At 40.0% G+C, this 14,870-nt stretch overlaps 1 protein-coding gene across 5 annotated transcripts in view; it reads left to right on the forward strand.

Annotated features, from left to right (window-relative positions):
- Positions 1–14,870, forward strand: part of LOC114655695 (septin-4) — a 66,787-nt gene that overhangs the window by 41,305 nt on the left and 10,612 nt on the right. For 2 of the 5 annotated variants that reach the window (XM_051931181.1, XM_028806872.2), the window contains 8 exons: positions 8,190–8,286; positions 9,522–9,608; positions 9,712–9,835; positions 10,293–10,427; positions 12,901–13,018; positions 13,419–13,520; positions 13,740–13,836; positions 14,236–14,398. In XM_051931181.1, coding sequence (XP_051787141.1) covers positions 8,190–8,286; positions 9,522–9,608; positions 9,712–9,835; positions 10,293–10,427; positions 12,901–13,018; positions 13,419–13,520; positions 13,740–13,836; positions 14,236–14,398 — 923 coding nt within the window. Of the gene's footprint in view, positions 1–4,099; positions 4,411–4,993; positions 5,128–6,348; positions 6,634–8,189; positions 8,287–9,521; positions 9,609–9,711; positions 9,836–10,292; positions 10,428–12,900; positions 13,019–13,418; positions 13,521–13,739; positions 13,837–14,235; positions 14,399–14,870 lie in introns of those variants that run through there. The other 3 variants (XM_051931179.1, XM_051931180.1, XM_028806873.2) reach the window with 3 other exon arrangements.

The raw sequence follows: 14,870 nt of genomic DNA on the forward strand, positions 1-14,870 counted from the left end.
GTGCAGCCCTTTCAGAAGTAATGATGAGCTAGTCAGCTTCTGGTCCCCCCTAAGATTTTAAAACTGAGGTCGCCAGCCTTAGTCATATTGCTCTGTATGACTTGTGCTAGCCTCATGCTTAACTGGCAGGTCCCAGTAGCAGTGCAGCTCTTTTAAATGGCTCCTGGCCTTTCCTAAGGTATTCTGAAGTGTAGCCCTTGAAGGGTAAGTGTCCATGGCAATGATAGGCCCCTGCTAAGGTATGAAGTGTGACCTGTGGCCTGGCAGGGGCAGTGACATGCCACTGACCATTGTTGAGTTTGAAACATGAGTGATGAGTGAATGTCACATAGGTAAGCAATACAGAGTGTATACGTAAATCAAGGCTAATAATTTAGGCATTTCCAGTACAGTAATCCCTCCTCCATCGCGGGGGTTGCGTTCCAGAGCCACCCGCGAAATAAGAAAATCCGTGAAGTAGAAACCATATGTTTATATGGTTATTTTTATATTGTCATGCTTGGGTCACAGATTTGCGCAGAAACACCGGAGGTTGTAGAGAGACAGGAACGTTATTCAAACACTGCAAACAAACATTTGTCTCTTTTTCAAAAGTTTAAACTGTGCTCCATGACAAGACAGAGATGACAGTTCTGTCTCACAATTAAAAGAATGCAAACATATCTTCCTTTTCAAAAGAGTGCGCGTCAGGAGCACTGAATGTCAGAAAGTGAGAGAAAACCAAACAAATCAATAGGGCTGTTTTGCTTTTAAGTATGCGAAGCACCGCGGCACAAAGCTGTTGAAGGCGGCAGCTCACACCCCCACCGTCAGGAGCAGAGAGAGAGAGAGAGAGAGAGAGAGATAGAGACAGAGACAGAGACAGAGACAGAGGAAAACAAACAGTCAAAAATCAATACGTGCCCTTTGAGCTTTTAAGTATGCGAAGCACCGTGCAGCATGTCGCTTCACGAAGCAGCTGCACACAGAAGGTAGCAACTCTTTCAGCATTTTTAGACGAGCGTCCGTATCGTCTAGGTGTGCGAACAGCCCCCCTGCTCACACCCCCTACGTCAGGATCAGAGAAAGTCAGCGCAAGAGAGAGAGAGAGAAGTAACTTGGGTAGCTTCTCAGCCATCTGCCAATAGCGTCCCTTGTATGAAATCAACTGGGCAAACCAACTGAGGAAGCATGTACCAGAAATTAAAAGACCCATTGTCCGCAGAAATCCGCGAACCAGCAAAAAATCCGCGATATATATTTAAATATGCTTACATATAAAATCCGCGATAGAGTGAAGCCGCGAAAGGCGAAGCGCGATATAGCGAGGGATCACTGTATTAACTTATTCACCAGTATAAAAGAGCCATAGCGGTTAAAGTACCCGTCATGAACACTTTTATAAACCACAACAACTGTCCATGCAGTTTAGACTTTAAAATAAGTTGCATTGTAGTTAATGCTTACTGGATCTCGTGCATTGGTCTTTTTATTTGCTTTATAAAGTGTGTTTTTATGCTACTTGCAGTGAAAGTTACAGTATAAAGTATAAAGACTGATTGTTTGAAGTTCATTGCTGATGGGCCTGTGACCAAAAATGCAGACATAAAAATAGATGGAAGGATGGGTGATATCCACTAACACAGGTTTCTGAAGGTTTGGTACTGTGATCTGACCTTGCTATTCTTCTCTCCATATGGTGGAGCAGTCTGACAGAGTGATGCTTCTGCCAGAATCACTGGGACATTTTTCCAATGGTTTAGAAATGATTGATCCACTGTGCCAGTCTAGAGTGCTTTTGTGCCTACAGGCTTAGAAGAGGTCATCATCAATAGCAGGCTGCATTTTTCATTCATCCTGTCTGCAAAGTGATCCCTCTTTCCAACTGTGCCAGTTACCCGTTAAAATTCAGACGTTGTTTATGCATAAAAGGGCTGCAAGGAGCTGGAGCCTACCCGAGGAGTACAGACCAAGAAGCAGGAATCAACCCTAGAAAGGACAGACAGACAATTGCAGGGCACACACAAATCAGTTTACACGTGATAGACATTTTAAAATACATTTTTAGTGGAGGCCTACAGAAAACTGACAAAAAACAAGAAGAGAACATACATACTCCAGACAGGTCATGACTGAACTATTTCATGTGCCCAGGGGCCTGGAGCTGTAAAGAAGAAGTGTTACCCTTATATGAGTATATGACAGTTTCAGAAATAGATTATCGTTGTATTATATAGTTAAGTAATTCACTTTCACACTTGTAGAACTGGGCACACACCATTTAAACTGAATGTATAGCGCACATCCAAAGGTAAAAACTAAAGAGACCAGAAGGAGAGAAATAAATGATCAAACAACACAACAAAAACCCTCTCCCTTGGGGCCTTCACATAATCATCTCTACTAGGTGAGGTGGCCACCTCACCTCCAAAATACCATAAAACACACCAAACAGTGGCTTTTATTCTTACTCCTATTGTTCACACTTAAACTCTCGTCCAGATTCTGACTTCCCTGCAGCTTGAAGCACCTATAATATTACTGTGGGTTCACTTCTGCCCCATCCCAGGAATCACTTTGGGATCAAAGACCACCCCCGTTTAGAACAACACGATTATACATGTGTACCAATCCAATACTATCATGAGAAAAGATTAGATCAGGTCTGCTGCCACAAAGCCTCTTCCTAGTAAGAAAATGACATCTCTGTCTCTTACTGCATATTCAAAGCCTGTTAGCAGCCCATTTTTTTAGGCTATTCCTGTTTTGGATGTGTCAGACCTGAACAGAGCACACTTTCAGTGAAACACTTCTGAAAGGTACACCATAGGTCTCTTTCTCAGTAGGCAGTTTTGGTGTAGAGAAACTGCCTTATTGACAGAGACAATTAACTGCCACTATGTCTGTCTCCTCTGGTTTTGAAAATCCCTCATCTGTTCTCTATTTCCTGCCCCCATGCATTGACCAGTCCTCAGTGCCCCTTAATGGTGCAGTTCCCTTTTCTAGTTATGGACAGTACAACATCATCACACAATTAGACACACAATAAGATAAGACAACACTTATGTGACACTGCTACACTTGCACTTATTCACACCAAACCAAATCTGAGTTGATGATTAACATGTACATTATTTGAACGTAGGAGGAAAACTGACATACCAGTAAAACAAACAGATACACAAAGGAGGATTACAATCTCGCTACAATCTGCGTCTGTGGCTTGTTGCTGGATGAGAAGAAAAGAACCAGTTAAAATTCTATACACTAACAAGATGTTTTGTTAGCAATAATAATTGACTCAAACAAAATCTTTGAGCCACTGTTGCCCACCAAAAGCAGAATTTGATACTCCTGCACTGGAGGGACAGCCATATGGTGCCCCCCTAGTAAATGGAGGGAAGACAGTTGTTTCTTTTAAGTCATACTTGGCACCAGTTTTCCCAGTTAGGCATATTTAGCTGCCACCTATTGACCAGCATGGCTTGCGGCCACCAGCCAATCCTCCATGTTATGTTAGATGCCTTGTATTATTATGGAGGAGCCTGCTTTTCAGCCTTTACCATTACCCTGGAAAAGTTTTCTACCCTACTGTATGCCAAGTTGCTTTCTCCCCGCCAGTGTGAGTTTCTCTTTAAACTACCCTTTGCAGCCTTAGTTGTGGCCTTGCCCTGACAACGTCTTGTTAGCTAGGCAATCGTTCACAAACTCAGTCTGCAAGTGTGAAAGCTTTTAATCAGGCTTAACCAACTCATTTTTACAGCGTACTAATTTTTTTCTGCTTCCTTCTTGGAGCCAAAACTGACAGCCAAGTAGCTGGTTTTCTTTTTTTGACCACAAGGTACTTCTGCCCCTGAATGAATTGCAGATGTTCACATCATGACCACATGAATGATAGAAGATTATATCCTTCCACTCAACCTCACTCCACTTCACACTCACTTCTGCTCAGTATCTACACACCAGGGATGAGATTATAGAGTCTCTGCTAAGACGCCAAGGCCTATGACTGTACAGACATTGTTCTATAAGAGCACAAACTGCAGAGGTTTGCCAGCATGTGACCAGAGTGTTCAGAGCAGCCCACTCTTTCCAAATGAGAAAGAATGCAGCTTACCAGCTCGTTCAGGTGAGCATTTTTGCTGACAGCATTGCAGTGCTCAGAAAGCAAGAATGACACACTCTGCATATGAGGGAGGGGATAATGCAGCACATATTGAAATTGAAATTGCCTACAGGGATATCCATGTGCAATAGGGTTGAAGGACACTGTGTCCTGATGGGCAATTGTGCCTGTGATTTGTATATATAAGAGTGCAGCTTACGGCACTAATCAGATCTGTGGTAGCGAAAGAAGAGACATGAATCCCTGGTCAAAAGTGAAGAAAAAGACCGCTATTCTGCGAGTGATCAGGAAGCCCCAGACAGAAGGTGAGATATGTCCTTTGTGTGGTTTATAAGTGCAGAGGTGCAAGTTCTTCCAATTTCCTATGTAATTTACACAATCTCAGAAGCTTGCTTTTTTATGCTGAATGAAAATGTGTTGTGTACACAAATGGTGGTTGTGGTGGGGTGGCTTGGCAGAATAACACAGTGGCAAAAGCCAGTAACTGTATATGTGGTGACAATTCTCTGCAGTATGATTAGCTTTTTACCAAAATGTGTGGTGCATCACTTCATGATTACACCTAGTGAGACCTTTGCACAAGCAGAAGCAAATGTCCGGATGTTACTCCAAGTCACATGGTTGTTCAGATTAGCTTCCTGCAGTAGATCTCTTGAGATTTTAGTATGGCAACTTCTCTAAACCTGGAACACACAACTGTGTTTTCTTCACTCTTTTAATGTGTCAGTGTTAGTGGATACATTTTCTGGTAATAAAGCTAGGTTCATGTTTATCACTTCATCTATTTGCTTCTTTTCCCCACTCTGCCCATATCATCTGAACCTGTGTTTGTCTGGACATTTGTCTGTTGCTTGCCCCTCTTTTGTAATATCTGCCTTGAGATGGCAGAATGCCCCCCTGCTCCACCAGGCTTTGAAGATGATGGCAATATTGTGGCACCATTGGATGGGCTGCAGATTTCTGGGGAATTATCTTGGAGCAAAAGTGACCTCTTCATGCCACCAGGTGGTGGGCAAAATCAGGTATAAGGACTTCTATCCAAGAAGTGCATGCAGACCACCTAGAGATTTGTTCTTTCTCCTACCTGATCTTCTCCTTTACTGCTATAAGACTTCTCTCTTTGCTAGAAAAAGCAACCAATTCGCATCACCTGTGCATTAATATCTCCACATTACAACTTTCTCTTAAACCTGGAAGTTCTTCGCTGCATCCCTTTTAGTCACCTCCTATCCCAATTTCCAGTGTGGTTTTCCTTCAACCCCAATATATTAGCTGCATTTTATTTCACAGAAAGACTGGGTTATATTTTTGAATATGCCTCCAAAATGTGACCATTATATGCCAATTGTTAATGTAGATTTTTTTAATGTAGTTTTGTTTTAAATGCTTAAGTATTGTAATGCAATGGCTACGCTTTACTCTTCTTCCCTCTTCCCACATGAATACACAGGAAACAGGCAACACAGATCTCTCGACTAGAAGCTGTAATAATCAGTTAACAGAGAATTTTGGTACTGCTCGCCTAGTGTAAAATTAAGTTTTATTCTTAGGAAATCAATCTCACTGAATTGTAGTTTGGGCCAGAAACCACCTAACCATTATGGGAATGCTAGGGTGCCACTGGAGGCAGATGAGAGCCACTCATATTCTAGTGTCTCCAGTTTCAGCCACCCATTTGGAGTCAGGAAAAGACTGTGGTGTGGGCAGAGCATCTGGCAGAGGGAGAGAAAAAGAAAATGTGAAGAAAGACGACAGTGCCTACAGCAATGTCAAGCAGCAGGGAAAGAGAGCGAGTAGATTATTCATCCAAGACTTGTGCAGGAAAAATCATACAAGACTGTGTAAGGTTGGGCATCTGTGTCTCCAGTATGCAACTGATGAAGTCAGGTAGTCATGTTGGTGATGCCCATTAGGTTTTTGTGCTACAAAGTGCCACTAAGCAGTCACACTACAACTGCTATCTTGTTTCAGCATGCTTCAGTTGGTTGATGAACTTGTTTTGATCAGGGTGTCAAGAACCTGCTAGGGGTAATTTGGGCTTGTTGGCTTTTTGGTTCAGGGCTACCTTTCACTGTAATTCCCAGGTCTCTAATGTACTAAACCAAATGACATTATTTCTTCTCTAGAGTTTAGTGTAGAAATCATTCTAATGCTTGAACCTGCTTTTTCTTCTGACTTTTTTTAACATTTTCTTCTGTTTTCTTTCTTTTACCCTAAACATCTGTCTATTTATAACCTTACAGCCACATTCCTACTTTATGAAGGAAGATACAGAAGATGCCGAATTAGAGAGGATCATGAAAGACTTTCACCAGCATGAGAAAATTCTCCCTGATGGGAATGTGGAAGGGACTAATAGTCCAACCTTGTTGCGACCTCCAGTGTCGGGCAAGGCTGGCCATGAGCCAGTGTTAGACAGCGAACAAAGATATCGGGGGCAGTTGAACTCGCAGACGCCAGTGGCCCCACCCAGCCCTTCCCGTCCAAAGAGCCCCTGGGCCCGGTTTGATCCATATGACTCTGCTGAGGTAATGCAGGCAACGCTGATGTTACTCTAACTGGCGCATCATTGCCCATCATCGCGTGCTTTAGTTTTTTAGACTTGGGTTGGGGTTTGGAAAGAAACAGTAAGATATTACATATTTTTACATATCATCTGAGCAAAGCTTAGTAACATAAAGTCACTTGTGGAAATTTCACACCTGTCAACCATCTAGTCTTAGCAGAGGAAAAGTCCAATAACTAGTCAGTAAGGCTTCACACAAACATGCAATCAGTGGAAGAAGTGCAGAGATCTTAGGTACTATTTGTGCTTTGCCTTTTGTAGTCCATTCATATTAGTCTCATTGATGATGTCCGAATGTGACCTTTGCCACTCTGCCCTGTTTCATATGGTATAGCTAGTAAATCTGTCAATGGCTTAGTTTTACCAGAGGTCAAATTTGGTTCATCTCTGGCTCTGTCTACTTGTTCCAACAGCCCTTTGCATAAGGCAGGAAACAACCCTAGATGGACTGACATTACCAATTAATCATACATGTCTTTGACATTTGATACAACACAGAGAAATCCCCCTCTCACAGGGAGAATGTGCAAACTCCACACGGTCAATGGCCAGGGAAAGGAACTGAACCATGTTTCCAGGACCTGCACTGCACTAACATTAACTACCTCTTTTGAATTTTATTTAACAAAAGTGTAAATCACAAGTTTAGCCAAAGTGCCTGTGTTGTTGATATGCCCGTTGCAGCTGGTTGAGGGCTGAACATGAACTTTACAGCACACAACTGCATACCCTCCAGCCTACCCATTACTTTCCTTGACAGGGTGGTTCTTCCTTTCAATTTAAGATAATTACAGGAATGTCTCTATTTCTTTTTCTCAACTCACTTAAAAATGTAAAAGGAGGCTGGATGTCTCAGTGGAAGTGTGGTGCATTTGGGATAAACTCAAAAGCATTTTTAAATGAGGGGTGTTACAAATCAGGTAATGGCTTGTTTGTCTTTGTGGTGGTACAGTACAATACCCAGTAAAGAGGGTATTGCCTTCTAGGTAAAAAAAGCAGTACGGTTGCAGACTGCTGGAGTGACTGCAGAACTCTTTCATAGATATATAATGATCATTTCACCTCCAGTTGACTTGAGAAAAGAAAAATAAAATATATAAAACATGTAGACATAGTATGCAGCATATAACTGAAAAAGTCTCTCAAACATTCCACTCACTTTAGTGTTTCTCCTTGGAATGTACCAATCCATTCAGAAATGCTAGGGGGGAATACCATATCAGGATCACTTTTCATTAAAAAACTTATTTTTTATGATAACACTTTACTAGAATATTAAGTTCAAGCAAACACCTGTGTATTTGTAAACTTGTAAACATCAAGTGCATGGTTCAGAGTTGTGTAGGTCCTTGCACTTGAGGTCTATGACACAGTGGGCTGTGCTTCTGGGATCTCGGTCAGCGTGCTGAACACAGCACAGCTATTTTAGTCTCTGGGTGTACCAAAGAAAAGTGTTTGTTTCTCCTGCACCCAGTATTGTGCAACACATTGACGCTGTCATTCTTTTATTGCCGGCAGGACCAGGAGAAGGAATATGTGGGATTTGCCACTCTGCCCAACCAGGTGCATCGCAAGTCTGTCAAGAAAGGATTTGACTTCACACTTATGGTGGCAGGTAACTTGTTAAAACAAGTCAACATAAAACAAACTATAAATTTCACACAGTTTTTAATAAAAAGTAATATTTTTTGGCAAACTGATGACTTTTAATTTACGTTTTTAGGTAAAAGAGTACACCATCCTAATGACAAAACAGCCACAAATACAGAAATTGAACATAGACTACTAAGTGATCAATTTTACTTTAATGTAGTTTGCAAGGGTTTAGAGGTAAATATCATGAATTTTACAAATGAAAATTCAACCCATTAATTAGCTGGTAGGTGAACTTTCCAAATGAGGTGGCTAAGCCAGTGAACCTTAAACACCGTGACCTGCCTCTATCTCACTGCGGGACCGTCAACAGAGCACTCAACTTGTCTCTGTTCCAGCTGTAAAAAGTATCTGTAACAACTGTGAATAATATTAATCTTGCATGAATAAACGTGCCAGAAAAACTTCAAACACCATTAAAAAACACACACATACAAATATGTGGCTATGCTGGGTATACAGTATACTGGCAGTGTAGGCTGTAGGCTAACATGTAGGACTATAAAGAAACACGCTTGTCTACACCACTGATTTAATAACAAAGAACATCTCACTTCCCTTACCAGTCCCCATTTATATAAATTTAAAAACAGTGGTTTTATATTGTACCTGTAAAGTAAGTTTAGATGGTATTCACTTTAACAAAGTTTTATAGAAATCTACTCAAATTGCCCAGTATTCCCATGGTGAGATAATGAAAAAGTGATTTAGTATCAAACTTTATTACCCCTAAACTTATTGAAATTAAGTATTGTTAGTGCTGAAAACCTTTTTTGTATGCAATATTCTTAGTTTTTTTTTTTTTTCCTAAGAACACAAAACTCAGGAGACAGCGTAGCCCCAACAAAAGCAGATCACAGCCATGACTAGTGAGAGAAATGCTTGATTAAAGAAAAAGATCAATATAATTGTTAGAAACTAAACCCAGACTTCTTGGTTATCAAGCAGGCGTGTTAACCATCACACCACTAATGGCAGCATAGTTTCTTTGTCAATGGATCACATTTTAATATTTCTAGCCACTCACTCTGACCTCAGGCTGCCCATTCTGGAAAAAATTAAAAAGTTATATGTAAAAACCAGAATTATGTTGAGAAATACCTGTAACAACGAAGTGCATAAAGAACAAACAAAAAGAGATTATGCTTTATAGATAGCGAGATAAAGTTTGTTTCAAGTTTTTTCTTGTGATTTTAGGAGAATCTGGCCTGGGGAAATCGACACTGGTTAACAGTCTTTTTCTGACTGACTTGTACAAAGACAGGAAGCTACTGAATGCTGAAGGTCAGGATGCCCAATACCTCAGCCTTTCTTTTAGGTTTTCTTTTTCCAACTGAGCCCACTTTGCTTCATTCAAAGTAATAATTTTTCCTTCTGTTTAATTCAGAGAGAATCACACAGACCGTTGAAATCACTAAACACACCGTGGATATTGAGGAGAAAGGGGTCAAGCTTAAACTGACCATCGTAGACACACCTGGCTTTGGAGATGCAGTGAACAACACAGAGTGGTATGTCAGCAACGATCCTCTTGAACAGATGTCTCCACACATTTTCTATAGTAACCTAAAAGTTATTCAGGCAAAGAAAAGTATTGGCTCCCTGGGCAAAAAGCACTTTGCTTAGCTGTTTTATAACTATAAAAACAAAGTGGAGTTCTCGAAGCTGGTCTGCAACTCTCACGTCATCATGCCAGCTATGCCAGACAGCAGCTAGTTGTGCAAAATTGTATGGTCTTGTTCTGGGCCTGTACTTGCCTTGAGAGAAAATATATGTATTAGGAATTAGAGGGCAGGGTCCCACTGTCTTAATGTTTTACCTCAAAGCAGGGAACACAAAAGGTCAGAAAGAAGACGTGTTTATGCAGGCAGCATTTCTGGCTTCCCCCCCCCCCCATAGGTCAGAGGAGAATATATTCCCTCTTGTATTAATTACCATCTGAAAGGCAGCTCTTTCTCTTCTACTTAGTTGGAAGTCAGTTGCGGACTACATCGACCAGCAGTTTGAACAGTACTTCAGGGATGAAAGTGGCCTAAACCGCAAAAACATTCAAGACAACCGAGTACACTGCTGCCTTTATTTCATCTCTCCTTTTGGCCATGGGTAAGACATTATACAAGCCTGTGTTAGTTGCCTTTGCAGAAGTTACTGCTAGGGGTTACAAAGCATGTCAGATACTCCCCCAGCTAAGTTTTATTGCACACATTTTCAGTATAATATCACCAATAGTCACAGTTTTAGACAAATGTGCATTTATGTAAAATGGTCAGCATATTCCAGTTTGGGACGTTCCATTTTTTTTTTTCTATCTACAGGTAGTTGTATCCCTATTGGGTTATATTCATAAATGCAAACTATACACTAGAGCCAGAACTCTGTAAATTAATTGCAAAACAAAATCAACTTATATCCCCCAGTATTGAATGATATAATTGCTGAAGGATGACCATGTAACAGCTCAATTTAGAAACAGTACAACAAATGTCTAGGAAGGGAGAATTTAGTTTTTTTTAAAAGCAGTTTTCCAGAATGAAAAAAAAACACCTATTTAAAAAAAAAAAAAAGACGCACCAAGTGGCTGCTGTGTAAGTTTAGGAACATTTCCAGTAATCACTATAGGGAGTTCTCTTAACTGAAATAGTTAGTTAATTTTCAAATTTATATTTTTCTCAAGATGGTAATGTAGATTGTAGACCACACATATTTACCAATATTGTCAGGACTGTCTTAACAGTACCATAGGCCCCGGGGCAAAGTAGTGCACTTGGGCCCCTGTTTTGATAACAAAACAGAAACATTCATAAACATCAGAAACATCCTGATCCCCTGTGTTCCTTGGGCCCCCAGCCAGTGCCTGTTATGCCCATATTTTAAGACGGCCCTAAATATTGTTACAGTTAATTATGCATATAGCTAAGCATTACCTTGTGTTAAGAATTGTAATATGTAAAATGGTTCTGTTTATCACTGCTGCATATGCAAAAACATACCGGTATATAGGATCCCACTATAGATCAAATAGAGCTGAGACTCTGTCAAACTTTGGTCCTTATCACTCAGCTAGCATATAAACAACTGTACCTAAATACTATATATCCATCCATTTTCCAACCCGCTGAATCCGAACACAGGGTCACGGGGGTCTGCTGGAGCCAATCCCAGCCAACACAGGGCACAAGGCAGGAACCAATCCCGGGCAGGGTGCCAACCCACCGCAGGACACACACAAACACACCCACGCACCAAGCACACACTAGGGCCAATTTAGAATCGCCAATCCACCTAACCTGCATGTCTTCGGTTTCCTCCCACAGTCCAGAGCGCCCGGAGGAAACCCATGCAGACACTGAGAGAACATGCAAACTCCACGCAGGGAGGACCCGGGAAGCGAACCCAGGTCTCCCAACTGCGAGGCAGCAGCGCTACCCACTGCGCCACCCAATACTATATATTATAAATTCAATTTCAATTCAAGAGAAGGAAAAAAGAAACTGAGAGAACAAGGAATAGTGCACACAAACACTTTAACACTGGAAAGATAAATTGATAAACAGAAGTGGAGGACTTGCAGCTTGAAGAGAGCAGGTGAAATCCTCAAAATCTTGTGATTTCAACCACTTGCAGAAGACCATCTTTATTAAACATGGCAGCATGATAACAAAAAAAAAAGTTACTTTTTTAGTAAACTAATAAAAAAAAGCAAAATATATCAACATTATATAAAATCTACCTAATTAGGAACCGAGTACAACCTACACAAACAGAAGTAAAAAAAAAAGGACTAGTGATGTGACACCTAAAAAAGTATTAATATATTTGAAGGCATGTTTAATTTGCTCACACATTTCAGAATGTTACAATTAATTTTTAAAAAGCATGACCCTGTGTTAGGATATAGTGGGTTGGATAATGGATGGATGGCAGCTAATTATGAGATTCCACTACTCTTAACTTAAAATATACAAGGGGTAGTAACAAGCCTTAAAACCGTAGCAATTGTAAGACTGACAGGCCTGTTGACCCCTATAGATTTTATCCAACATTGTAATAATAGAAAGATACATATCCCTTATAGCCTTATGAACAATACAACTACTCTTAGCTGCTAGTACACCATATTCTTCCAAAGAGTACCATTAAGGATACAATTACATTTATTGCATTGGTTTTTGCTTTATTTTAGATATTATCACAGGAAACCAACATTACTTTTACTTTCCTACAAAGTTCACAGAATACTCTCCCTTTCGGAGTGATAATCTAATTTTTATTAATGCTTTACTGAAGAAAGCATTAACAGGAAACAATAGAGAAAAAGAAGGGATATGAAAGCAAGGCACTTGCCAAATAAATAAATTTTGCATTAATGAGTGCCTTCATTCTTGTAACACTCCAGGAACATAAACAGAGCACAGTCAATGTTATCCTATACTTGAACCCACAGTGGAAACTGATTGATCAATTTGTTGTTTGCAAATGATCTTTTGTTTAATTCAAGTCTATATCGAATTCTGTAAACTTGAATCATAGATATGTATGCACTGATAAGGACATTATGTGATGATTTCTGTTTTAGGCTTCGGCCTCTTGATGTTGAATTTATGAGGGCTCTTCATGAAAAGGTTAATATTGTACCAATTCTGGCAAAAGCAGACACTCTGACGCCTTCTGAAGTGAAGAAAAAAAAAATGAAGGTAAGAGAAGTTAACTGCATTTTAACTATACATTACAGCTCTTTCTTACCAAGATGTCTGCCTGTCGATATGCAATGCATGGAGAGAGACAATGCACAGAAAAACGGGATAAGGACTTGTTAGTTCAAACATGAAGATGGACAAAATTTCTTTTGAATGAATATTGTTTTATTGCTAAAGCGCAAGTTATAATGTTCACTGCAAAGCAAGAAAGTTAGTTCAGTGCCAAAAAGCTGAACAAAGGTAACCATCTAAAACCTCTGCCAGTCAAAGCAAAGGCGGCTATAGATAACGGCTTATTTGAATTCAATCATGATGGAAGGTAGTCTAATGTGGTTATGTACTGGGATAGATCTATATTTTTTTTTATAAATTAACCTGTACTTTCTCTTGTTTTCAGATCAGAGAGGAGATAGAACAGTACAGTATTAAAATTTATCAGTTTCCTGACTGTGACTCAGATGAAGATGATGAGTTCAAGCAGCAAGACCATGAGCTTAAGGTGGGCAGAAATATCAGTGACTGAAGCTGTAGTACTAGGGTGTTGTACCGTGTTAGCCATTATGAATGTAGAGAAAAGCCAAGTGACTGAAGCTGTAAATTTACAGAGTTGGTGAGGTTGGTTTGGTTATGTCTCATGTATTATCTGGTTGATTTAAAAAAAATATATGAACATAAGTGAAGCTATAAATAATGTTACCTGTCTGCATGTTACTCTTAGGAAAGCATTCCATTTGCCGTGATTGGCAGTAACACTGTGGTAGAAGCAAAAGGAAAGAGAGTGCGAGGCCGTCTCTACCCATGGGGCATTGTAGAAGGTAAGGAAGGGGTGGGGGGAGGTCAAAAAAAACAAAACACACCCACACAGCACAGCATACCTGTTAGATTAAACATTTTCCCCAAATGCAGTAAATTTAGACAGCTGTGTACAATGCAGTGGGACAGTTGCTGGATTCATAGTAACAAAGAAAGGAATTTTAAAAGACAAGACCACTACAGTTTTATTCGTTCTTTGCACCAAGATCCTATGACTTCCCTACTTCCACAATGCAAGTCATGGCACTGAAGAAATAGATGTGCAAATGTGCCAAATAAGGGAAGCCTTCTTCATATGGAAGGGCAGTAGTAATAACCCTTCAGTGCAGTCATTCTGCTAAAGTCAGTTTGGACTACAAGTCTAGACTCCCTGACACCAATGCTTTTCTCCTATTTTACAGTTGAGAACAGCGCACACTGTGATTTTGTTAAGCTCAGGAACATGCTGGTGCGCACCCACATGCAAGACTTGAAGGATGTAACTCGAGAGACACACTATGAAAACTACCGTGCCCAATGCATTCAAAGCATGACCAGGATGGTGGTCAAAGAGAGGAATCGCAAGTAAGAGTTAAAGTGCTGTTCATTTGTAGTGTTTTATTTATTTATTTTTTCTTTAAAGACATCCCACAAGTTGCCTTTACAAAATAATACTGTGCAAAGTATGCACAATTACGTTAAATTAACAGAAAATCAAATGCAAAAACAAATGTTTGTCTTTCTACAGTGGTATCTCTTGATACTACAGGTTAGAAGTGTATGTTATTTAAATACGTTTAAAATGCTTTAAGTGCAAAAAGAAAAAAGTGTCCCAAAGTTACAAATCCAGGGTAGCCACCATATTGTTGTTTTTTTGTTTGTTTTTTTTTTCTTAGAACTTTAGCAGTCATTAGATTTAAAGCTTTGTTATTTGTTGCAGAAGGCAACAACCACCTTCACGATAGAAAAATGAGAAAGAAGGATTCAGTGGATTGAAACAGAAACCTAAATTAAATTCCAAAGAAAGGAAACCAATCAAGGATGATAAATGTTTGCA

The sequence above is a fragment of the Erpetoichthys calabaricus genome, chromosome 8 (genome assembly GCF_900747795.2).
Source record: "Erpetoichthys calabaricus chromosome 8, fErpCal1.3, whole genome shotgun sequence".
NCBI lineage: Eukaryota > Metazoa > Chordata > Cladistia > Polypteriformes > Polypteridae > Erpetoichthys > Erpetoichthys calabaricus.